Source organism: Chlorocebus sabaeus, chromosome 13, assembly GCF_047675955.1.
Source record: "Chlorocebus sabaeus isolate Y175 chromosome 13, mChlSab1.0.hap1, whole genome shotgun sequence".
Lineage (NCBI taxonomy): Eukaryota > Metazoa > Chordata > Mammalia > Primates > Cercopithecidae > Chlorocebus > Chlorocebus sabaeus.
Window position 1 is genome coordinate 45,302,001 of NC_132916.1, and position 27,867 is coordinate 45,329,867.

Genomic DNA, 27,867 nt, shown 5'->3' on the forward strand with positions numbered 1-27,867 from the left:
AAAAAAGCATTTCCATGTCTTGATTATGCAATTACCCCTGCCTGGAAGACTTTTCCCCTCTTCTCTTGTTTCTTTCCATTCTAATAACCCAGGAGGCAGCACAAGTACTACTCCTGCTCTCTATTAACACTTCCTCCTCTTATTTTCCATGATGGCACCAATTTGACACAGATGTCATTTTCCACTGGACACCTGTGGCCCTTAAAACCTCTCTTGACAATTACCAAATCCAAATAGCATATTAAAAAGCATATTGCCTGAAAGCAAGTAGTCAGTTGAAAAACTGTCAGTTTCTTTTATTTTCTACCTTACTATATGCTGCAATTTGTTTACTTCCTAATTTTAGGTATATGCCCTATTTTTCCTTCCTGAGGAAAGGTGCATATTAAATATCTCTTTGCAATTATCACACGCTGTGCTTTACTCACAAACGTTTCATAAATATAAGATAGAAGAGAGCATCTTTGCTTTTCAAAGAAAGTATAAAAGGTGTTTAAGGGTATTTAATTAAATTTAAAACTATATTTTAATAACCAAATGGTGAAACAAGAAAAATGTTGATTTTTTTCTAACTTTTGATTAACTAGCATCACGAAGAGAAAAGAAATAAAAATACACATTACCCTGAAAGGGCCATTTAATTTATCATTTCAAAGAAGCAACTACACTAGAAAAAAATTCCCAACTTGTTCCAGGGAATTGAACCAACAAAAAGGAAATGTCTGTTAAGATATGGAAAGATACCTGCATGAATTTACAAACTGCAAATGTGCAGAAGTCTATCTGTTTGTTCTTTCCTCTTTCTTTAAAGGGATAAACAGTCAAACTAATTTGATTTTTCCAGATTTGCAAATTTTATAATGGACTGAAATCCTGAGGGAGCTAACAACAGATGGATGATTGTGTTATTCTAATTTTAACTACCTTAGGGTTTAGAAGGCTGTCATTTTTTAAAAGATAATCAATTTCTCATTTCCAGAAACCTAAAAAAAATTGAATACATCTACCCAGTATTTGATTTAAAACATTTTATATCAAAACAATTTTTAATTTAAAGCAAATAGAGTGAAATTTTACAATAAAAAAAATTGTTCCAAAAAATACATGATAAAGGATGAGAATACCTAAAGCCTTGGGAAGAAAACGATGTAATAGCAACAAGCTCAGTATATCACAATAATGAATATTAAACAATCAATCAACAGAAAGTCACTTCATTTTTTGGCTTTACTATCAGACTGGTGAATAGCTTCAGCTGGAACCTTTAAGGAATTTAAATCCGCATTCAGGGTTTATTTGCCTCGCTAATACATTCAACAAAGCCGACATCTGAGATCTCACTCGGCATAATTTAGAAATATAACAGAGGGCAGTAAAGCATGCACACTGAACATTCAGTTGTGCTGAATATTTAGATAATATATATAATATTATTTTAATTTTAGATTTTCTACAGAAAATATGGTCCAATAAAACAATGTGCAAAAGAGAGCTACACAAATTGGAGATTATTACACTTAAGTCTAAAGAAATGCCCACTGTGGTCATGCAAATTTCCATGATTATCATACTTCTTACTCATTTCCTATTACTCCCCAACTTAACCATTAATAGTTGCATGTTTTTCAAATAAATTTTTACGTTCATTCCTAAGATTATAATTTTCTTCACAAATACTTTCCTTTAAAATCTCTTCCCAATTTCTGTTTTCTTTCATCTATGCCTCAATTTCCTCATTTTAAATATGATGATTATGTCTAGTTCAGAGAGGGTTGAATGACACAAGGTTTATCAAGTGCCTCAACATAATACCTAATTTAAAAGCGGTGATCAATAGATATCAATTCCTTTCACCTACCTTAACTTTTGTTTAATAGTATCTTGTATTTTCTTCTCATTTCTTTTTTTTCATTATCTTAGGTCTCTTTTACCCCTTTCCCAGATGTGCACTAGATGTCATTATGTGTAAATAAGTATAAGTTCATCTGTATAGTCACATATATCTAAATATGTGAATTGTTAGATATTTAAATTTGTTCCAGAACTATAATACATTTCTTTGAATATAGATGTGAATACAGTATGTGTATATGTATATGTGTGTGTGTGTGTGTGTATATATATATATAAAAAACTAAATGTCATATTGAAGATACAAAGGAGTTTGATACCTAATGTAACAATTTAATCTAGCCATATATAATAAAACTATCAAAATGGTAGTTTAAAGTGAATGCAGTAGGAGCAGAGAAGAGAGAATCCTGCTTAGGAACAAGAGGAGAGGTTACATTCTAGCTGAAACTTTACTGGTGAATTGGGCATTAACATGTGGATGTCATGGAGAGGGAAGCATTCATCTAAAAGGAACAACAGGAGCAAAAATTTAGTGAGGCAAATGCGCAGAATGTGTTTGGGCAGTTAATGGTAATAAGGCTAGAAAGATATGTCTAACTTGAATAAATAACACATATTTGAATGATGGTTTCTTCAGCAAAAGAAGTCACATCACCCTTACAGGAAAGATGATCTGTTATCAGTAGTATATGTTAACTCTATTTTCTTCACTGTCTCTTTATTCACTGCCCCTTAAGTATTGGATATTCATCCGTGGAAAACTTCATTTCTATACTCCATTTTTTCCTTTATACAGTTACTATTATAAAATAATCTTTGTAAGGTATAGGTGAATCAAGTAAAGTTTCTGCTCAGAAATCTTAAATGGTTTATTCTATTGCCTATTAAGATACTCATTGACACACTTTATAAAGCCTTCCTCCATCATTCTTTTATCCATTCTTTCCTTTATTTGACAAACATTTATTGACATTATTGTTCCAGGTGCAGAGAATGAAATGATAGGTAAAACACACACACACAAAAAAAACCCTAAAGAAATTTACAGGAATGTGAAGAATTAGACACTAAGTCAGAATATGAGAAAGAAATTACAATGAGATGTATTGGCTTTATATACCAAGCTGATGGCTTAGTAATTTGTATGTGTAGCCCACACTTTTCCTCTAAACTCAAGTCACATGTGCAGAATGTATAAAGCATATTTACTTGAATGTCCAACAAGTATCTAAAACAACAAAAAAGCCAGCGCTTAATCTCCCATTCCTCTCCAATTCTTTTTTATCTCAGTGTACAATCATCCCATCCTCCTAGTAACTCAGAAAAATAGCTTAGACTCCTCCTTGACTCCTTTCTTTCTCTCATACCCCACATTCAATCTGTTACCCAATTATGTTGGCACTATCTTTAAAATATATCCAGAATCCAAAAACTTTTCACGATCTCCATTACTGACATCCTTATCTCAGCCAGTACTGTTTTTCAATAGCTTCTTAACTCATTTCCCTGCTTCAGTTGTTTGTCTTCCTTCGGTCTTTTCTCAAAACCACAGCCACAAAGCTCTTATAAAATGTAAACCAGCATGTCATGCCTATGTTCAAAACCCTGCAACGACTTTCAAGATCCTGTATCATGCTCTCCTATCTGACTTTTAACACCACCAATTCCTCTCCTTTACTCCTTTCCAGCCATATTAGTCTCCTTCGTGACCATTTGTTAGCACTCTCTTGCCCTGAACATACCCATATATCTTGCCTGTACTTCCCCTGCTGAACTGTCGTTAAACAAAACAAAACAAAACAAAACAAAAACACATCATCAATAAAACTTTATATGAAAACTATTTCATACTGTAATCTTCACTCCTAAAACTTCCCAGCTACTTTTTCTGTTGTGTATTTCCTCATTTATCATTACACCTTTTAACTTACTGAATATTCTACTTATTTTCTCTCTTCCCACTAGAAAGTAAACTCCATAAGGGGAAGACTTCTTCTGTCACAGTGTCAGTACCTAATACAGGATAATTTGTTGAATAATGAACACGTGTGTCTGGGACAGAGGGTAGTTGGGAGTGATGTGAAGAGTTTAGTGTTCTGCATGGAAAGAAAGTATGATGCTAGAAAAAAGGAACGGGCAGGATGATGTAAGATCATGGGTACCATGATAATAAGCTAAGACTTTATGCTGTGGTCAATGGTGAGAAATGGCAGAGGAATGATTGGGTAGATTTACATGTCAAAGATCACTCTGACAGCAGTGTAAAGAGCACCTTTGAAAAAGAACCAGACTCCAAGTAGAGATACCAACTGAAAAGGTTATTACGACGATTTCTCTTGTTACAGATCTTTATGTAAAAGCTTTCTATTTTTCCCCTCTCAGTATGATGTCAGCTGTGAGTTTATCACATATGGGCTTTACTATGTTGAGGTATGTTCCTTCTATGCCCAATTTGTTGAGAGTTTTTTTTTTTTTTTAATCATAAATGATGTTGAATCGTATCAAATGCTTTTTCAGTATCTATTGAAATGATTCTATAGTTTTTGCCTGGATGATCTATCCATGGCCAAAGTGGAGAGAAGTCCTCTACAACTGTATTGCAGTTAATCTCTCACGTAAATTCTAGTAATATTTGTTTTATGAATCTGGGTGCTCCAGTGTTAGATGCATGTATATTTATTACTGTTATATCCTCTCACTGAATTGATCCTTTATCATTATATAATGACCTTTTTGGTCTCTTTTTATAGTCTTTGCCTTAAAGTCTATTTCATCTGATATAAGTATAGTTACTCCTATCCTTTTATGGCTGCACTAGCATAAAATATCTTTTTCCATTACTTCATTTTCAATCTATGTGAGTCTTGATAAGTGGAGTGAGTTTCTTGTAGGAAGCATATGGTTAGGTCCTATTTTGCTATTCAGCCATTTTGTATCTTTCAATAGAAAAATTCAGTCCATTCACATTCAATGTTATTATTAATAATAACCATTTTATTACTTGTGTACTAGTTACTGTGTGATTCCTCTCTTCCTTTATCCTTTCTTACAACCTTCTTTTGCATTTATTTTTTTCTGCTAGCATTTTTTTAGGGTACCTATTATAGGTTTTTTTGTTTGTTTGTTTCTGTTTACCATAAGGCTTACAAAGCCTTCCTATAGTTATAATGATATTATTTTAAAAAGCTAATAACTTGATTGCAAAAACAAACAAAAACTATACACATTAATTCCTTTCTACCACCATTTTTAATTTTTGACGTCACAGTTTATATTTATATTGCCTATTGCTTAACAAATTGTTGTAGTTATTATTTTTTAATAGTTTGTCTTTTAGTCTTCTTAGTAAAGATACAAGTGGTTTAACATACCATGACTAAGTATTAGTGCAATAATCATGATAGCATCCTTTTCTTTCCATTTTAAAACTCCCTTTAGCACTTCTTGTATTTAGGTCTGAAAGTGATAAATTCCCTCAACTTTTGTTTGTCTGGGAAAGTCTTATTCTCCTTCATTTCTTAATATAGCTTTCCTGGATATGATATTCTTGGTTTACATGATTTTATTTTTTATTTTTTTTCCAACATTTTGAGTATATTGTCCTACTCATTCTTGTCCTGTAAAGTATCTGCTGTTAGGCATATTGGAACTCCCTAGTATATTATTTGCTTATTTTCTCTGTTTTCAGGATCTTCTCTTTGTCTTTGACTTTTGAGAGTTTGATTATAATATGTATTGGGGAATTCTTATTTGAGTGGAATCTGATTGTTGACCTTTGACCTTCCTGTATCTAGTCATTTGTATATTTTTCCAGGTTTGGAAATATTTCCGTTATTGTTTCCTGGAATAAACTTTCTAGCCCTTGTCTTTCTCAGTTCTCTCTTTAATTACAATAACTCAAATATTTGTTCTTTTGATGTCATTATAAATCCTATAAGCTTTCTTTATTCCTTTTCATCCTTTTTTCTCCTCAGACTATGTATTTTCAAATTATCTTCAAGCTCACTGATATTTTTTCTACTGTGTGATCAATTCTGCTGTTGATGCTCTTTATTACATTTTTTTCATTTCAATCATTCTATTTTTCAGTTCCAGGATTTCTGCTTAATTTTTAAGAATGATTTAAATCTCTCTATTAAATTTCTCTGATAAGTTTCTGAATTGATCTTAGTGCTTTCTTTAACTATGCTGAACTGCCTTAAAACAATTTAGAAATCTTTGTGAGATCACACATCTCCATCGTTTTACGGTTGGTCTTTGGCATCTTATTTTGTCCATTTGGTGAGGTCATATTTCCATGAATGTTCTTAATACCTGTGGACATGCGATGATATCTACATGCTGCAGAATTATGTATATATTTTAGTCTTTGCAGTCTAGCTTTATTTGTGCCTATCTTTCTAGAGGGCCTTCCAGGGATTCTAAGCAGACTGTCTGTAGAGTTCCCTGAGCCTGTGACTATTGTACCCATCTAGACAACACTCTAAGCCCAGGCTTGCTGCATGTCTTGCAAGGACTGAGGTTGACATAGCTTTCCAGCCCAGAAAGACATGGGGAAGATCCAAAGAGAAGACTGGAGCTATGCAGGAACTCTGGCCAGAAATCAGAGTCCAGATGACTATAAATCTCAGATGGGTAAGCTTTCCAGCAGGTCTCTGTATAAGGAAGACTGGAGTTGAGACTAGGCCCCTGGGTATCTCCTGTGGAAAGGAGGTTGATAGTCTAACTCGTTGGCTCAGACAGGGATGTGTAAGCCAGCAGGTCTCTGTACAAGTTGGGTAGTTCCTCAGTCACAACAGGAGGGGCCAGAGCTGATACTAGGCTCCTCAAGATCTGCTGTGAGATGGAGCCTCATGTGCCTATCATGCCGGCTCAGATGCGCACACATCTCCTAGCAGGTCCCTGCACTGAAAAGACAGCTCCCCAATTGCTGTAGAAGAGACTAGAGCAGATACTAGTATCTTAGGGATCTGCTATGGGATAGAAGCTGGAGAGACATGTCTCAGTTCAGAGGGGTACATGTCACTCAGTAAGTCCCTGTACAGTTAAGACTGCAGCACAAGAAGCCAGGGTTGAGACTGGGCCCTCTCAGTATCTACTGCAGGACACTGGCTAACATGCCTATCACACTGACCCAGACAAATGCATATATCTTTTGTTAGACATACTGAGTTTGAGGGATTCTGTGGAATTATCCAGGTGATGTTTCTTATTAGGCCGCTGGAAATACAAGAATAAAGCCTATAGTAGATCTTTGAGTGAACGATGTAAATTTTGAAATCATCAATATATGAGAGATAGGTAAAATGGTATAAGCAGAGGAGACCACTAGAGAATAATGGATAGAATCAGAAGAGCAGAAGACATTGCTTAAGGCAAAACAACTTTTAGTGGATAGAGAGAGAGAAAAAAAAAAGCTCAAGAAAGAATCCCAGAGTTACAAGGAAACCCAGACATTTACAAAGAAGAGAGGCTTAATGATATCTGGAATGTACATGGCACCAAGGAAGAGTCTGTTAGGATGAGAAAACTGCACATCTATAATATCATTACACATCTCCATTAATTATCTTGTTATATACTGAGTCTTTTTCAAACTTCAAAATGTTAAAAATGTACCTGTATACTCCACTGAAGGGAAGTAGCATTCAGACGGGCTTTCAGTGAGATGAAGCACAAAATTTTCAAGTAATTCTACTAAGACTGTAATAAACAAGAAAATAATTAGGATATTAAAGGTCAGAATAATATGTGACAATGCATCCTTAAATCATAGAACTAGTATATAAAAGTCATCTGAACTTCACAGATACACTCTAAGGGAGTTCAATTCAAATGCATACTGTTTTAGTATTCATAATACTGTTTCTGATGCAAATTAAACTTTAATAGCTTAGCTGAGAACCTATTCAACATAAAACTGAAAAAGGATCATCTGTTATCTTTAGATCCTCTAAGAATTATTTCAGAATTTGCTAAATGATTTCAAAACTGAAAATATCACTAATTATGCTATAATACCTTTGTTCTTTATGCATAATTAAAAAAAATATTAGTGGGTTCTAAGGCTAGGATCAATGCATAGCTCATTCAAAATCAGGACATATTATATGTTTTACATGCTTTGCAACTGATGGTATCTATTCAAGGCAACCAATATCAACAGAAGGCTTGACCTAGCTGGCTTGGAAGTGATAAAATGGTTATTTTCTAGGCTGGTTTGATAATGCCACTAGGCTTGCATCTAATGCCCTTGAAATGGATATAAACAGGTACAATATAATTAATATGCAACCCAGAGTTTGTTGTGGGTTTGAGTTTTTTGTTGTTGTTGAAAATAAATAAATTTGTAGAGTCAATGTTATGCTTTAAATAAGAAGTACACTTTACTCACTATGTAAAATTGTCCCTTAATTATATCCAGGATATTAACTCTAACCTACATTAACTAAATGAACCCTATTTCACATATAAGTACATTTTAAGTATATAATTCTTGAAGAAAAATTAGTGTTCAATGGGTGAAGAGTCCAAAATCAAAGAGGAATAACATATGCTTTTCAGCAATTGTAGCTGACAAGTTTTATCTCATAATATTTTAATGGCTTAGGACAAAAATGAAATGATTTTATTCATTGAACTCTATTCATATGATGATTTCAAAGCTAAATGAGTATTAAAAGTATAAGAATCCAATCATCACGGGTCAGAAAGGACATCAGTATTGTAAACTATTTATGTTTATAGTTGCTTAGACTGGTTCCATCTTCATGTGTAGACACAAATTTTGCCATACTTATAAAAATCTTTCAAAAGTCTTTCTTCTATGAATTAACAAATTAAATAGGCCTCAGGTGAGAGCATTTAAATTCTATGTGTATAAACTTCTTTCTTTATAAATCACTTAATACTGTCTCTTGAGATTATAAATTTTGCAGAAAGAACAATGTCTTCATGAAGTTCAGATATAATCATTCTTAGTTTACTAATAATTTAAGATGCAAGATATACATTAGTAACAAAGATTATACAGAAAGACACTTTTACAACTCTAAACATAATGTAATAATGTAATTATTTTTACTTCAGCACAACCATGTTTGCTACACACTATGTATTTAAGTAAAGTGCTTTAGTTAATGGGAAAAGACACAGCATATTGCTAAGCAAGTCTTTGAATCCTGTGCCTGAGATTAGGTCAGAAATACAGAAAATTCATTACATCTGTGAAAGAACTACATACAAAATAATTTGATACTTGAGTCACATGACTAACTGCATACATAGCAAGCCACACTATTTTCTGACAATACTGATATTCAAACATAATGTTATTAGATCAGTATATTAGAGGCTTACAGATGAACTAATTCTATATTGCATAGGTAAAAATGACATTTACTAAAGTACTCCCAGAAGGTTCTAGATTTCTACCGATGCCTATTTATTCATTTTGCCCAGCAACCCTTAAATAGCAACATATATTTTTAGGTATTTTGAGGGATAGGCTATACTCATGTAATGATGCTAAAAATCGATCTATATGTGGTAATTGAACCTATGACTCTTATCTCAGTACATCTTTCTAACCAATTGTAAGTGTAGCTGAACTACATAATTACTAAAGTGACTATTTATCTCAGTATGACCAACAGCCTCACTGTCAACCCACTGAAAATTCCATTAACTCAAGGAAATTAATTCATGTCACAAAACAATCCCTAACTTTAAAACAAATTAACTCTAGGATGTTACTATCCAGAAAGTAAACTACAGAATATTCTTTCCTCTAAAGTGAATTTTTAAATTTTAAATGACAGACCTGGAATTTCTATAGAGGGTTTTAAATTATGGGCCTTCTCCCTTTACTCATATCTATTTCCTGGGGTAGGAATATGACACAAATAGAGTATGAAACCAAAATTTATCATATTTATATACTAAGAAGAACACGTGGGTTTTCTGCTGAGAGAAAACTAAGGCAGACCATTCAAGGATACTTGGATATTGATTCTGCTTTCTCCTTGAGCTTTGTCATCTGCTATGGTCTGAATGTTGGTATCCCTGAAAATTTCTTATGTTAAAATCCAATATATACCCAAAGAGATATTACTCAGAAGTTTTGCCTTTAGGAAGTGAGTAAGTCATGAGGGCTCTGTCCTTATGAAAGGAATTAGTGCCCTTATAAAAGAGGCTGAAGGGAGTTGTCGTTCCCTCTATTTCGCCATGTAAGGATGTAGTAAGAAGGCACCATCTTTGAAGTAGAGAGCAATTCCTTACAAGACACTGAATCTGCTGGTGCCTTGATCTTGGTGTTCCCTGCCTCCAGAACTGTAAGAAATTATTTCCTAATGATTATTCATTAGAAATATTCTCAAGTATTTTGCTTTAGCACCCTGAAGAAACTAAGATATCATCACAACAATAACTGACTCCAGAACTAGGACAACTCCATGCTTTGAGTACCCATACAATCATTCTGTTTTTCACTTTCAGTATAGTATTCAATAAATTACACTTTATTATAAAATAGTTTTGTGTTAGATTTTGCCCAGCTACAGGATAACATAAGTATTCTGAGAATGTTTAAGCTAGGCTAGATTAAGCTATGATATTCAATAGGTTAGGTGTGTTAAATGCATTTTCAACTTATGATACATTTATTAGGATGTAACTTCATTGTAACTTGAAGAGCATCTGTATAATATTGTATTGAGTGAAATGTCCAATAAAATAGTATGACTTACATTGATTTTGATTAAAAATAAAAAGTGATAATACATGAAGGATGAAATTATAGGTAAATTTTAGCTCTTTATTTTGCTTATTTATAATTTCTGGTTTTCCAAAAATAAACACGTTAGATAATTGTCCAGTTGCTAAGTGATGAATACTTAAAGTAGTGGTAGAGGATATGAATGAGAAAGAACAAATTAGAGACAGACTTAGGAATAGCATCTGTAAGACTTGGTGACTAAGAGGAAAGGTATCATTCAGGGGATAAAAGGAAGAAGTAAAGGAAAAGTTTTCTCCTTTCAATGATTGAGTAGATTACTATTGGTCATAATCAGAAAAGAGAAAGCAACAGGAAGAACATACTTCATTTTATACTCTCAATCGTATCTCACACAGGAAAAACCTAGATTGGGAGCACTAAAACTTAAACGAAGGGGACAGCAGGATTAAATTACCAGAGGAAAATAAACTTAAATGTAACCAAAGGTAAATTAGAAATCACCATATTCCTTTTTAAAAAAGAAGACTGTTATATGAGAAGACATTTTATAATTATGAGTAATTATGTGGAATCACCTAATGCTCATTGCTGGAGACGAGATTTTTCCCCAACACTAAGTTTCATTAAAAGGAGCCAGAAACCCTTAGACACTATTTTTAAGAGTATCAAAGTAATGAATAGGCAGGGCACGGTGGCTCATGCCTGTAATCCCAGCATTTTGGGAGGCTGGGGCAGTTGGATCACCTGAGATCAGGAGTTTCAGACCAGCCTGGTCAACATGGTGAAATCCCGTCTCCACTAAAAATACAAAAATTAACTAGGTGTCATGACATGCGCCTGTAATCCCAGCTACTCAGGATGCTGAGGCAGGAGAATCGCCTGAACCCAGGAGGCGGAGGTTGCAGTGAGACAAGATCCCACCATGGCACTCCAGCCTGGGTGACAGGGCAAAACTCTGTCTCAAAAACAAAACAAAGTAATGTCTTCACTTCAACTGAGGTGAAGACTTGTGGAAAGTGCCCCAAGATACCAAGATTCCAAAGAGAACACAGATTTAATGATAATGTTCTACATGTTTGTCCTGTTTCAGAGGAATGAATAAGAGTTAAAACAGCTGGTATTTCTCTTTTGTCTTTTTTTTTTTTTTAATTATACTTTAAGTTCTAGGGTACATGTGCATAACATGCAGGTTTGTTACATATGTATACTTGTGCCATGTTGGTGTGCTGCACCCATCAACTCGTCAGCACCCATCAACTCGTCATTTACATCAGGTATAACTCCCAGTGCAATCCCTCCCCCCTGCCCCCTTCCCATGATAGGCCTGGTGTATGATGTTCCCCTTCCCGAGTCCAAGTGATCTCATTGTTCAGTTCCCACCTATGAGTGAGAACATGCGGTGTTTGGTTTTCTGTTCTTGCGATAGTTTGCTGAGAATGATGGTTTCCAGCTGCATCCATGTCCCTACAAAGGACACAAACTCATCCTTTTTTATGGCTGCATAGTATTCCATGGTGTATATGTGCCACATTTTCTTAATCCAGTCTGTCACTGATGGACATTTGGGTTGATTCCAAGTCTTAGCTATTGTAAATAATGCCGCAATAAACATACGTGTGCATGTGTCTTTATAGCAGCATGATTTATAATCCTTTGGGTATATACCCAGTAACGGGATGGCTGGGTCATATGGTACTTCTAGTTTTAGATCCTTGAGGAATCGCCATACTGTTTTCCATAATGGTTGAACTAGTTTACAATCCCACCAACAGTGTAAAAGTGTTCCTATTTCTCCACATCCTCTCCAGCACCTGTTGTTTCCTGACTTTTTAATGATCGCCATTCTAACTGGTGTGAGATGGTTTCTCATTGTGGTTTTGATTTGCATTTCTCTGATGGCCAGTGACGATGAGCATTTTTTGATGTGTCTGTTGGCTGTATGAATGTCTTCTTTTGAGAACTGTCTGTTCATATCCTTCGCCCACTTTTTGAAGTGGTTGTTTGTTTTTTTCTTGTAAATTTGTTGGAGTTCTTTATAGGTTCTGGATATTAGCCCTTTGTCAGATGAGTAGATTGCAAAAATTTTCTCCCATTCTGTAGGTTGCCTGTTCACTCTGATGGTAGTTTCTTTTGCTGTGCAGAAGCTCTTTCGTTTAATTAGATGCCATTTGTCAATTGTGGCTTTTGTTGTCGTTGCTTTTGGTGTTTTAGACATGAAGTCCTTGCCCATGCCTATGTCCTGAATGGTATTACCTAGGTTTTCTTCTAGGGTTTTTATGATATTAGGTCTAACATTTAAGTCTCTAATCCATCTTGAATTAATTTTCGTATAAGGAGTAAGGAAAGGATCCAGTTTCAGCTTTCTACTTATGGCTAGCCAATTTTCCCAGCACCATTTATTAAATAGGGAATCCTTTCTCCATTTCTTGTTTTTCTGAGGTTTGTCAAAGATCAGATGGCTGTAGATGCGCAGTATTATTTCTGAGGACTCAGTTCTGTCCCATTGGTCTATATCTCTGTTTTGGTACCAGTACCATGCTGTTTTGGTTACTGTAGCCTTGTAGTATAGTTTGAAGTCAGGTAGCATGATGCCTTCAGCTTTGTTCTTTTGACTTAGGATTGTCTTGGCAATGCGGGCTCTTTTTTGGTTCCATATGAACTTTAAAGCAGTTTTTTCCAATTCTGTGAAGAAACTCATTGGTAGCTTGATGGGGATGGCATTGAATCTATAAATTACCTTGGGCAGTATGGCCATTTTCACAATATTGATTCTTCCTATCCATGAGCATGGTATGTTCTTCCATTTGTTTGTGTCCTCTTTTATTTCACTGGGCAGTGGTTTGTAGTTCTCCTTGAAGAGGTCCTTTACATCCTTTGTAAGTTGGATTCCTAGGTATTTCATTCTCTTTGAAGCAATCGTGAATGGAAGTTCATTCATGATTTGGCTCTCTGTTTGTCTGTTACTGGTGTATAAGAATGCTTGTGATTTTTGCACATTAATTTTGTATCCTGAGACTTTGCTGAAGTTGCTTATCAGCTTAAGGAGATTTTGGGCTGAGACAATGGGGTTTTCTAAATATACAATCATGTCATCTGCAAACAGGGACAGTTTGACTTCTTCTTTTCCTAACTGAATCCCCTTTATTTCTTTCTCTTGCCTGATTGCCCTAGCCAGAACTTCCAACACTATGTTGAATAGGAGTGGTGAGAGAGGGTATCCCTGTCTTGTGCCAGTTTTCAAAGGGAATTTTTCCAGTTTTTGCCCATTCAGTATGATATTGGCTGTGGGTTTGTCATAAATAGCTCTTATCATTTTGAGATACATTCCATCAACTGAATTTCATGAGCGTTTTTAGCATGAAGGGCTGTTGAATTTTGTCGAAGGCCTTTTCTGCATCTATTGAGATAATCATGTGGTTTTTGTCTTTGGTTCTGTTTATATGCTGGATTACGTTTATTGATTTGCGAATGTTGAACCAGCATTGCATCCCAGGGATGAAGCCCACTTGATCATGGTGGATAAGCTTTTTGATGTGCTGCTGAATCCGGTTTGCCAGTATTTTATTGAGGATTTTTGCATCAATGTTCATCAGGGATATTGGTCTAAAATTCTCTTTTTTTGTTGTGTCTCTGCCAGGCTTTGGTATCAGGATGATGTTGGCCTCATAAAATGAGTTAGGGAGGATTCCCTCTTTTTCTATCGATTGGAATAGTTTCAGAAGGAATGGTACTAGCTCCTCCTTGTACCTCTGGTAGAATTCAGCTGTGAATCCATCTGGTCCTGGACTTTTTTTGGTTGGTAGGCTATTAATTATTTCCTCAATTTCAGAGCCTGCTATTGGTCTATTCAGGAATTCAGCTTCTTCCTGGTTTAGTCTTGGGAGAGTGTAAGTGTCCAGGAAATTATCCATTTCTTCTAGATTTTCAAGTTTATTTGCGTAGAGGTGTTTATAGTATTCTCTGATGGTAGTTTGTATTTCTGTGGGGTCAGTGGTGATATCCCCTTTGTCATTTTTTATTGCGTCTATTTGATTCTTCTCTCTTTTCTTCTTTATTAGTCTTGCTAGCGGTCTGTCAATTTTGTTGATCTTTTCAAAAAACCAACTCCTGGATTCATTGATTTTTTGGAGGGATTTTTGTGTCTCTATCTCCTTCAGTTCTGCTCTGATCTTAGTTATTTCTTGCCTTCTGCTAGAATGTGTTTGCTCTTGCTTCTCTAGTTCTTTTAGTTGTGATGTTAAATTGTCAATTTTAGATCTTTCCAGCTTTCTCTTGTGAGCATTTATTGCTATAAATTTCCCTCTACACATTGCTTTAAATGTGTCCCAGAGATTCTGATATGTTGTATCTTTGTTCTCATTGGTTTCAAAGAACATCTTTATTTCTGCCTTCATTTTGTTATGTGCCCAGTAGTTATTCAGGAGCAGGTTATTCAGTTTCCATGTAGTTGAGCAGTTTTGACTGAGTTTCTTAGTCCTGAGTTCTAGTTTGATTGCACTGTGGTCTGAGAGACAGTTTGTTATAATTTCTGTTCTTGTACATTTGCTGAGGAGTACTTTACTTCCAATTATGTGGTCAATTTTGGAGTAAGTGCAATGTGGTGCTGAGAAGAATGTCTGTTTTATCAGAGACTAGTATTGCAACCCCTGCTTTCTTTTGTTCTCCATTTGCTTGGTGAATCTTCCTCCATCCCTTTATTTTGAGCCTATGTATGTCTCTGCATGTGAGATGGGTCTCCTGAATACAGCAGACTGATGGGTCTTGACTCTTTATCCTGTTTGCCAGTCTGTGTCTTTTAATTGGAGCATTTAGTCCATTTACATTTAAGGTTAATATTGTTATGTGTGAACTGGATCCTGCCGTTACGATATTAACTGGTTATTTTGCTCGTTAGTTGATGCAGTTTCTTCCTAGCCTCGATGGTCTTTACATTTTGGCATGGTTTTGCAATGGCTGGTACCGGTTGTTCCTTTCCATGTTTAGTGCTTCCTTCAGGGTCTCTTGTAAGGCAGGCCTGGTGGTGACAAAATCTCTAAGCATTTGCTTATCTGTAAAGGATTTTATTTCTCCTTCACTTATGAAACTTAGTTTGGCAGGATATGAAATTTTGGGTTTAAAATTCTTTTCTTTAAGAATGTTGAATATTGGCCCCCACTCTCTTCTGGCTTGGAGAGTTTCTGCCGAGAGATCTGCTGTTAGTCTGATGGGTTTCCCTTTGTGGGTAACCCGAGCACTCTCTCTGGCTGCCCTTAAGATTTTTTCCTTCATTTCAACTTTGGTGAATCTGGCAATTATGTGTCTTGGAGTTGCTCTTCTCGAGGAGTATCTTTGTGGCATTCTCTGTATTTCCTGGATTTGAATGTTGGCCTGTCCTACTAGGTTGGGGATGTTCTCCTGGATGATATCCTGAAGAGTGTTTTCCAACTTGGTTCCATTTTCCCCCTCACTTTCAGGCACCCCAATCAGATGTAGATTTGGTCTTTTTACTTAATCCCATACTTCTCGCAGGCTTTGTTCATTTCTTTTTCTTCTTTTTTCTTTAGATTTCTCTTCTCGCTTTATTTCATTCATTTGATCCTCAATCGCTGATACTTTTTCTTCCAGTTGATCGAGTCGGTTACTGAAGCTTGTGCATTTGTCACGTATTTCTCGTGTCATGGTTTTCATCTCTTTCATTTCGTTTATGACCTTCTCTGCATTAATTACTCTAGCTATCAATTCTTCCACTCTTTTTTCAAGATTTTTAGTTTCTTTGCGCTGGGTACGTAATTCCTCCTTTAGCTCTGAGAAGTTTGATGGACTGAAGCCTTCTTCTCTCATGTCGTCAAAGTCATTCTCCGTCCAGCTTTGATCCGTTGCTGGCGATGAGCTGCGCTCCTTTGCCGGGGGAGATGCGCTCTTATTTTTTGAATTTCCAGCTTTTCTGCCCTGCTTTTTCCCCATCTTTGTGGTTTTATCTGCCTTGGTCTTTGATGATGGTTACGTACTGATGGAGTTTTGGTGTGGGTGTCCTTTCTATTTGTTAGTTTTCCTTCTAACAGTCAGGACCCTCAGCTGTAGGTCTTTTGGAGATTGCTTGAGGTCCACTCCAGACCCTGTTTACCTGGGTATCAGCAGCAGAGGCTGCAGAAGACAGAATATTGCTGAACAGCGAGTGTACCTGTCTGATTCTTGCTTTGGAAGCTTCCTCTCAGGGGTGTACTCCACCGTGTGAGGTGTGGGGTTTCGGTCTGCCCCTAGTGGGGGATGTCTCCCAGTTAGGCTACTCAGGGGTCAGGGACCCACTTGAGCAGGCAGTCTGTCCATTCTCAGATCTCAACCTCCGTGTTGGGAGATCCACTGCTCTCTTCAAAGCTGTCAGACAGAGTCGTTTGCGTCTGCAGAGGTTTCAGCTGCTTTGTTGTTGTTGTTGTTGTTGTTGTTGTTTAGCTGTGCCCTGTCCCCAGAGGTGGAGTCTACAGAGACAGGCAGGACTCCTTGAGCTGCTGTGAGCTCCACCCAGTTCGAGCTTCGCAGCCGCTTTATTTATCTACTTAAGCCTCAGCAATGGCGGGCGCCCCTCCCCCAGCCTCGCTGCTGCCTTGCAGCCAGATTGCAGACTGCTGTGCTAGCAATGAGGGAGGCTCCCTGGGCGTGGGACCCTCCTGGCCAGGTGTGGGATATAATCTCCTGGTGTGCCTGTTTGCTAAGATCCTTGGTAGAGTGCAGTATTGGGGTCGGGGGGTCGGAGTTACCCGATTTTCCAGGTGTTGTGTGTCTCAGTTCCCCTGGCTAGGAAATGGGATTCCCTTCCCCTTTGCGCTTCCCAGGTGAGGCCATGCCTCGCCCTGCTTCAGCTCTCCCTGGTCGGGCTGCAGCAGCTGACCAGCACTGACTGTCCCGCACTCCCTATTGAGATGAACCCAGTACCTCAGTTGAAAATGCAGAAATCATCTGTCTTTTGTGTCGCTCGCGCTAGGAGTTGTAGACTGGAGCTGTTCCTATTCGGCCATCTTGCTCCACCCCCAAATGTCTCTCTTTTGTTTTAACTACCCCTGCTAGAGATAAACTCAGAACTACTTACACATTTAGTTTTTGTGTTTAAACTGAACATCATTCCAGTTTGCTGCTTTCTTAATTTGTTGTGCAAATTAAGAGTTTATATTAAACTGTGCAGTCCACAGTTTATATTAAATATTCTCTATTATTCAATCAATGTTAAATATATACTTAGAATAGATATTTTATAAATATCTGGGGGGATAAAACATAGTTTAACTGCTCACTTCATACTTAAACTTTGGAGAACAATGTTTGATTTCTAAGCCATAAATATATAACATTATTCTCTGGAAATATTCCTCCAACAACTAACAATATAAAAACTTTTTTCCGTTTCCCATTTTAAATTTTGGAACAAATGACACAAACATGAAAACTATAAAGCATTGCTGATAAAGTACACAATACTTTTAAATTACAATTTTCAGGAAATCTAGCTTACACTGACATTAGAACTTTTTTCTCAGCACTTCTTTTTACTTTATTCAGAATAAGTAATGTTAATTTAAAAAATGATTTCAGAAAACAAATGCACAAGCAGATAACTGAATACAAATGAACTTGTTTGCTAATTTAGAAAACATAGCTGTTCCCTTAAAACAAAATTTCTTTAGGAGTCACTAAATTTACTTGCATGCATATAAAAGTGATTCAAAATAACAATGTTGATTAAAAAATCAATAAAATTTCTAAAAAATATAGCAATATGTCATACTCAGGTAAAAACTGGTAAAACCAAGCAAATTGCTACCTAGGTAGAGGTAGTGTTCTAGTTTTGCTCACCAAGACTGTTTAGACAGTTCCAAAAAAAAGAAAAGAAAAGCAATGCTTAGTATTGTCTCAGATTTTAATTTGTGTTCTCTTAAGTTTCTCAGAAATAAGCGAACTTCTGGAATTAGCATTATGTTTCCTACATAAGCCAATACTAATCTTTAAGAACCACAGATTCTATGAATATAATTTTCATACATAAGAAAACCCAAATGGAAATAATGTACTTACCCTCTCCACTGATTATATCAGGTTTGGCTTTCATCATTTTGCAAAATTGTCTTCGGCAGTTTACTATCCATTCAGTTTGTTTATCAGATATTTTGAGGCATAATAAAAGCTTGCCAAGATCATTGTCTAATCAGAAAGATAACATATTATTATAATAAGACATGCTAGATATACTGAAAAATTATTAATGTTAACTATGTAAACAGTTGAAAATTCCATATGGAATACATATGACTTTCAAAGGGAAACAGATATTCTTCTGTAATTACATCTTATACCATTGTTTGTTACATGTATTAAAAGTTCACAACAATGAATTACTAAATTATTAAAAGCTCATAAAATGGATTGTGATTTATAACCATAATTCTTGAATAGCCTTTTTCTTATATGAATATGGCTCATTACTGAGTATCTGTTTTAATAGACTGCATGAACCTTAAAATTTCATTATGTAGACTGACAGGAACACTAAACTCATTCCTCAGGTACTTTCAGATACAATTTTTTAGTTACTTCTTTAAAAGCAAAAAGAAAGTGTAAAAAATCTTTAGTCAATCATTTAGTTATTCATCTTGGAAAAAATCTGCTGATGAAGGGGTTAAAATATGCTATTCTGGCATCTTGATTATTTAAATTGAAGACATTTGAAAAACAGCAAGTGCAAGATCATGTTAACCTTCCTGGTGTTTCTCTAAGAAGAAAATGAAATTCTCATGTGAAAGACACTCTCTATACCAGAAGAAAAGACAACATATTTACCTTCAAGGATTTGAAGTTGAGACCAGAGAGTACTTTGCAAACCTTATTAAAATGACTTCTCTTTTAAGCCTCCCACATAATTTAGTCACATTTTCACAGTTTATTATTCTTTGTTCAACTCAGTATACAGGTAACTGCTTCTTTGAGTCTTCATTTCCCTATGAGAACTCTCATGCCACATAAAACTTGTATTATGCTTTTCTCCTGTTAATCTGTTATTTCAATTTAATTATCAGATCCTGCTGGGATCCAAAGAGGGTGGAGGTAGAGATTTTCTGCGCATAAACTGAAGATAATGAATAGGGCTAAGGAAAGTATTTATTGCTAAAATATAACTTTTCTTCTAAGTGAACTCATGAATACATAGCAGATTCCATTTAATTACGTAGCTTTAAAGGTACTTATACCCATGAGATTTTATTTAAAAAAAATCAATGAATAATATGGTAAATGAACATTTAAGTGTTGTTAAAAAAGATATATGCATATGTATTCATATAGACATATACATATGTAAAAATTCAAAGGAGACAAAAGAGGCAAAGATGTTCTCTTATTTTCTAGAATAAAATGGGAGAATTAGTAGCCAAATTAATTCATAGCTTTTTCTTTACCACTTCTCTTGAAAGAGATTTTGGGGATAAAAAGAGAACAAGAACCTTTTAAAAAATTATTTAAAGGTTTAATTGTTTCTGCTCTAAATTAGGGTATGGGAACATTAACACTACAAAATCATCTACCTAAGCTCTATTTTAGGTTACTTAATCCCACTAGGAAGATACCAGTGGTCAACCTGATACTTGAGAGGGTTTCAGCTAACAATGTCTGTCTTTTTTCTTAGAAAAGAAAATTATAATGATGAAAGCAAGTCTTTATTCTTCCAGGTTTTAAAAATCAAATAAGCTTTCCAGCATAATACAACTATTTAAATTTAACTTTTCAGCCCAATTTTTATAAAATTCCATTTACTACATACAGAAGTCCTCCTATGTGGATAAAGACAGTATCACTGCCCTCATGAAATGCACATGTCATATATATGCATGTACATGTGTGTATATACATATAAACAAACAGATGATAATATTGTAATCAAGGCATGTCACTCCTGTGATCTAAAATTTCAGTGTTATTTAGCCCTAAGAAAACTGCTACGTATTACTGCATGATCCTCATGATTATCATATATAAAATCACGATTTTTGTAGATATTTCCCTATTTGACATTTAGGTCAGAAAAAGCCTTTTTATATCAAAGCTACACACATACTCTCTCATACAAACACATGAATACACAATACATACACCAAACACATGTGGACTCATATAAATACATAAGGCAAAAAGTTGTTTTGTTGAAAGCATATGTAATTCTGATATTCAGCACTAATCTATTGTCTTTGAATACCAAGACTACAATGATACATTTCACAAATAGCCTCAGTGAGAAGCAATAACTAGAGAAAAATTATCAAGCATTAAATCAAAAGAGAAAATGATTCTTTTTAATAAAAACACTTAAAACTATAAACTCATAAAATTTCAACAGAGCTAATAATTTTATTGAAAATTATGTTATTGCTAACAAAAAATTTTTAATGTTAAATGTATCTTGACAAGAATTAGGTAAAGACTTAATTCAACATTAATGAAATTGAATTTTTATTGTTTTCATTTAAAATATCCACATTACATATTCCCAAGAACAAAATACCTAGAGCCTAATAAGAAACACTAGTGACACACGATTGCAAAGAAAATGCTCTTTTTTCATCTTTGTTTCCTCCTCTATTTTCTTCTTCTACTCATGTGTAACTCCATCTTTTACCTCCTTCAAACAAAGGATGTTACTACCTCCTTCAGAGGACATCCATATAGCCCTTTCATAGGCTATCTGCTATTTATAATTCTGTTTTCTTTTTACTCTTCCCTCCTCTTGCTCTCCATTCTCTCCTTTCACACTTGCTATTCTGTTTTGCTTTCTCATCATCTCATTCTAAGGAAAAGAACACAAGGCATTATCATTGTAAACAGCACCGAGGCAGCATATGTGGTACGCGCCTGAATCTACCAGTTGGTAGACAGCCTGAAGGACCCAGTTTAGATAGCTGGAAATTGGATTTGAGGCAATAAAGAAATGCTGAGCTGAAAACAGGCTGACTAAAAGACTGTTAGAGAGGCAGCTTTGTACCCTGCATTATAATTCTGGCTACTCTTCCCCCAGCCATCATAGAGAGTATATGCTTTACAGTTTGCATTCCTCAAAGTTAAAAATATGAAGTGATGTGATATGGTTTTAACTGAAAAACATGTATTATCTGTGACACTACTGAGTTTGAGGGGAACAATAAATAATTCCTTTATCTTCTCCAAATCTGGGACCAACTGAGAAGCCAACAGGTATAGAAAAATAGAGTTCAAAGTTATCAGTGTTAGTATACAAACAGCTAAATTAAGCATCATTGCTTGCATCTACTGCCACATGGCCTTGTAGATGTCTTCCCTGAACTGAATACCACAAATCTATTTAGCCATAGACAGACAGAGACAATCAAAGGTCTCTCCTGACTCTTCTTGCTAGAAAAAGTGCAAAAATAACCTAAAGACTGACTAAATTAAAAGTGCAGCCTACAAGTAGGCTAGCCCACGACCTTCTATTCCTTCTTCTAGATTTACTTATCAACCATTCCTCTTAACAGAATGAGTAAGGAAGTCCAGGGAGAGGCCAATGGTATTACTCTAGCAAAGGCCCTTTGATATGGAGACATGAGGTAAGGGAAAATGAAAGCTCCCCCATAATAGATATTTTAGGCATATGACAATTCTAAATTAGTGACTGTGAGTATAATATGAATAATACATAGAATTCCATATTTCCCCAAATTTATACATGGAACATTTCTATACTTATAATCAGGAAAAAAAGAATATTTTAAAAAGTTTTGCCTCTGGCCATGATGGAGGAACTAGGACTAGACTTGCCTTCTGCTGTAAACAACCAGACTGGATAAAATATATCAAACAACTGTTTTCAGACATTAGCCAATGGGCAGTGCAGGACTGTAATGTTTGAGAAAAGGGAAACCAATCAGGTGAGCTTTATGATTGTTCACTATCTTCTGGGAGGTTTTGTTGAATTAAGGAGACAGATGTCAGATTTCAAAGATTAAAGAGGCTAAAATTTGTGGATTAGAATACTGAAGAGAAAGAGCTCTAGCAAACTGGTTAACTATTTGTCAAGTTGCCTGCTGATTGATCAGCTGTGGAGACTAAGGGTGAAATTTCACAAGGCTGAGCAAGCAACAGCTGGGAGCTATAAACTGAATAATTCCCAGAGCACAACTAGAGTTACAAGATGTCCAAGTTCCAAACAGAGTGGAGAGTACTAGTTAATTACCTGGGTTTTCCACAGAGGTCCCAGAAAGGTAATACCTTGGTAACAGGTAAAATTAGTCATAAAGGAAGGCAATTATACATCCATCCTAACAAAAAAATGGAAGTCCTGAAAGTAAAATTGATCCACAAGTAACTTAGCTGCCTGCCAAAACAATGTCCACCACTCCTTAAAGAAAGACAATAAAATCTAGCACTCAGTATAAATAAGGTCTAATGCCCTCAAAAACTCCACTAACATGAAGAAAAAGGAAGAATGTGACTCACAACTTGAAGATACATCAACTAACAGATTAACAGACACAGATTCACCAAAGACTGAAATTAGCAAGGACATAAAAGCAATTATTTTTAGAGATTTAAAGAAAATACAAACCAAAGGTAGATGTTTAAACAAACTGCAGTTTTTCAATACTGCCATCTCAGTAAAAAGAGACAATTGAATGGGACATGCAACAATCTGGGTCAATCTCAAAACCATTATGGTAAGAGAAAGGAAACAGGTACAAAGAATATATCCTATGTAATTCTATTTGTATGAAATGCTGTAACAGGAAAAACTAATCTTATAGCAGTGGTTCTCAAGTGGACATGGTTTTGCTCCCCAGGGAACACTTGGCAATGTCTATAGACATTTCTGATTGTCACAACTGAGAAGAGAGAGGGAGAGTTTTATTGGCATGAAGTGGACTGGAGCCAGGGATGCTGCTAAAAAATCCTACACTGCACAGGACAATCCCCCCCGGCAAAGGAAAGCAAATTACCCAAAACATTAATACTGCTAAGATTGAGAAGCCCTGACTTATAGTAAAGAAAAAAGTTAATGGTAGCATGCAAGTGGGTGGAGAGAAGCTGACTGCAAAAGGTAAAGGGAATTAATGTGGGATCATGAAAAAATGTTCTACATTTGATTATGGTGGTGGTTATCTGTGTATAAATATTTCTAAACATTCAAACTCCTTTCTTAAAACAGATGCATTCTGTTGTATACAGAAATTTTATTATATACACATGTGTATGGAAACAAGTATGTGTATAATTAAAAGTTACTTAAGTGTTTGAAATTAAGCATACTAGTATGTTACTAAAATATGAGCAGTTATAGTTCATAATTTGTTATAAAGTCTATATCAGAACTCACGGAGCTTTAAAAGTATATAAATGTGTAAAATGATTCACTTACAAGAACTCTAATGACTATATTATGGTAAAGTGTTTTAAAGTATACATTTTAAAACTCCTCATTAATATGTCCTGATATGAGGTTCTGACTGTTCTCTGAGTGAAATACAGGCTCCTGTAATGAAATGAACATTCACTTATTAGGACTAAATAAGAAATCAATTTATATTTTCTAGGTGATTAAATATAATAATCCCTTTTAAATTCACAATGCTTTATTTTTATAGCAACCATGTCTACATTCCTCTAAGAGTGCAGTATTATTTCTAGAGACAGAGTATAATAAATGATGTCTCAGTATATCTATTCTATATCCAGTTATGATAAAGTCACCATGGAAAACTACCAGTTTGTTTTCCCAAGAAAGGCTTGAAGTACCTGATGAGTAAGGTAGAGAAAGAAACAGTCTTCTTCTCTATATTCTTGAAGACCACTATGATTTATAGACAACTATTAAAATTTGGAAGAAAATAAAACAAAAAACAAAAAACAAACAAAAAAAAAACTACTTTAATCTCTGTCCTTACCACCACTGAGGAAAAGGAAAACAAAAAAAAAAACATCAAGTTTCAAGTTTAAAAAATCGATTGATGATAGTTGAAAATATTTCAAAAACTCTGAAATTCTTTGTTAGGGTAAGCATTATAATCTTTTTATATTTGGGGATATTACACAATTATTTTCTCAGGTCATATAGGAACAAAGATTATATTAAAAATGTAAGATTATTATAGATAATGTAGAAAGAGAGACTATACAGAAAGAACATCTGTACAGTTCTTTCATTTCAAGGAGAGCAAAACAGTAAGGTCAATATAAATATAAAGGAAAACATGCAATCTAAACAGAAAACGTTTAATAATTTCTTTCTAGGATGTCAGTCACTAATTTTGAGTGCCTACTTATAACTGACATTTCCAAAGGGAGAAAAAGTAAAATAAAGACTTCATAAACTAGCAAGAGATTCCTAGGCTAATTTAGATAGACAACCTTGTATTATCCTGAAGTTTATTTTTGTGTTTCTACTTACTTTCTCTTCCCCAATTTAGACTGATGCAGTCAGCATTTCACTTTATTACCATAATAAGCAAGGAAAAACCTTGGAGTGGTCTTTGAGAAGCAATTCTACAGAAAACTAATACAAGGAATTTAGGTATCATTCCATCTATAAATTTGGGAGTATCCAAATTCTGACAAGTCTCTATTTTGTGTGAACAGCTGTGGATTAAGGTATGTCATCTATATCGTTAACATAGAGTATTCCTTATTTTGGATTTGTCATCCCACTTTTGCTTTTCATTAATATTTGATAACTAAGCATTTACTATAGGAGAAATTGGTGGAAATAAACAAAGAATTAGTCTTCCCTTGTCATCCTACTACACCTATACTAGTAGAAGATTTATTTTCTCTGCTATAGATAAGTGTTTCAAATATGACAGTAAAAATACATGAAAACTAAGTTTTACTTATCAAAAGAAAATACTTATTCTGATTTTCTAGTCATCTCAATAGCTGCAGCTCAAGATTTACTACAGAGGGGAAAATCCATAATCTCAGTCATACTACCAGCTTCCTTAGTTCATAGGTTGATGTCAAATAAAAGTCAATTACCTTTATCTGCAGAAAATAAATCTTAATTCCAAGGTTAAAAACAATAAGAAAAGAAAAAAGCATGAGAAAATGTCTGACTTGAAATAAAGGCCTAGATAAATATTTGATAAAAGACTATATCAACAAAAAGTGTTTATAGACTAACTATATGTGTAAGACAGAATACAAAAGGCTTTTAAAATAAGCACACACAATACCTATCATCATGTTATAGTACACTTTATATAGTACCATATTATTTTTCAAAGAATTTTTACTCATGCCTAAGGGATTCTATTTTATTGGGGGAGAATTAGTAATCCTAAAGTTTACATAATTCATTACACTTGCAAAGGCAATCCAGTCCAGTCATTCATTAAATAGGCAATTTTCATTATTTTATCAAAATGCAATTGTAATTACAGTCCATCTCATTCTCCCCTTTTCTCTCTTAAAAAGTTTATTCCACATACTATGTAGGTAATATTCCAATTTTAAATCTTTACTACTAGAATTGGAGAATGGATTGCCATCAATTTGTAAATGAAATGGCAATAAATTCATCAGGGACATGAACAGAGACTTAATTTCTGAAAAGGCAGAAAGTATCAGCAAGAATCAACACCAGTGAATAAGGATACATATCCAATAAGAACATGAAAAATTGTTAAACAAAATCAGTATAGACTAATGAAAACTATCTTGTTAAATTAAGGATATTGCTCTAGTGAAAAAAATAGACATTTGTAGTTAAGAAGGCTACATTTCAACATCTTTTAATGGAAAAAGAAACAATATCAGTATAAGATGATAAAATATGTAGGCATCCTAAGATTATAATTATAAAACCCAAGAGCTTTTTTACTCACTCACTGAACGCTGCATAGATCCAGAGACACAGAATATGGTATTCTTGTTCTTTGGCCCCATCTCTAATTTAGAAATGTTATCTATCATTAGTTTTGTTATTAACCAAAACACATTGCAATAATTTTCTAACTGTTCTATAAATGGTACTTTGCAATGATAAAATATTCAAAATAAACTTTATAAATAGTAATACCTACAAAAGGAAAACTTTTTCCATTCCCCAAAATATTAATGCATTAACATTGCCAGGGGTTTGTATTTTCACTTGTCTACTTTTATAAAGTGCCAAAACTATGCAAATAACATAGATGCAATATAGTGACTTTGCCTCATGGTCTTTACCTAAGAGCATAATATGGTTTTCAAGGACATTTGACCCACACATAGAACCCAATGATTCAAGACATATTTTATACTGAGTTCATTCAGAGCTGAAAATTTACAAATGATGAAAAACAAGTTCTAACTAGAATTCGCTTCTGTTTTATATAACAGAAACCTCCCCCACCCTGCTCTCATTTAATTTGCAGTAAAAAAAAAAAAAAAAAAAAAAAAAAAAGTTACTTTGGGTTGGGGCAAAGAAAAATATACTATACAGGGATATTTATATCTTAACATATTATTAACTTTAAAATGATCTGTTTTCTCATAGAGGAATAATATCATCTGAAACTATCTGGCTAAAAGTATTGGAATGATCTGACTATAAAGATTTTAATATTACTTTGTATGTTACATTAAAAGGAATGATTATAACCATATAACTTACTCTTTTATATAGTATTTGAAAGAGAATGTTTTACCAGGCAGAAAATCAGTTTCCTATCAGATAAGCAGAAATGTGATGGAGGAAGCAGTCAAGTAAGATACTGAAGCTATAAGATTAAATTTGAAGTAATCACAGACTAAAAGGCTATACATTTTTTAGTTATTTTTTTCAACTGTGAAAAAATAGGAAGTAATGCTAACAATGCACACCTTTTATGTGCCATAAAAATGTAAAGTACCACTTGCTAAGTGATGAAATAACTATAATAGAGGTGTCTACTTCACGAATAATATATACGCAAGTCTAATTCAATAAGCTTTCTAACTGTAAACTTTTGCATACTGTACAACATGAATCAAATTAGAGGTTATTCCAAATATGAGTAAAATTTCCTAAATTTATTTAGATTAGCCTGAACAAAAGTTTTAATGTCCAGTGACAAAGTCAAAGAGACAGCTTAATAATGGAAAAAATACAGGAGGAAGAAGTCCAACATTGATTTACTCTTTCATTCAATAAATATTTATGTACTGCCTATTACCTAAGGGAACAGCATCTTTGCTTCATAGAAATTACATTTTAGGGTAGTAGACAATAAGTAAATACACAAGCTCACTGTAAGGAATACTCTTAGAGGAATAAACAAAGGTCCAGAGAGATAAAT

The 27,867-nt window shown here is 34.6% G+C and overlaps 1 protein-coding gene across 1 annotated transcript in view; it reads right to left on the reverse strand.

Moving 5' to 3' along the window:
• TBC1D32 (TBC1 domain family member 32) overlaps positions 1 to 27,867 on the reverse strand; it is a 227,788-nt gene that overhangs the window by 36,726 nt on the left and 163,195 nt on the right. Inside the window, exons 27-29 of the mRNA XM_038000966.2 lie at positions 26,434 to 26,496; positions 18,635 to 18,760; positions 7,474 to 7,557 (exon numbers count right to left, since the gene is read on the reverse strand). Coding sequence (XP_037856894.2) covers positions 7,474 to 7,557; positions 18,635 to 18,760; positions 26,434 to 26,496 — 273 coding nt within the window. The remainder of the gene's footprint in view (positions 1 to 7,473; positions 7,558 to 18,634; positions 18,761 to 26,433; positions 26,497 to 27,867) is intronic.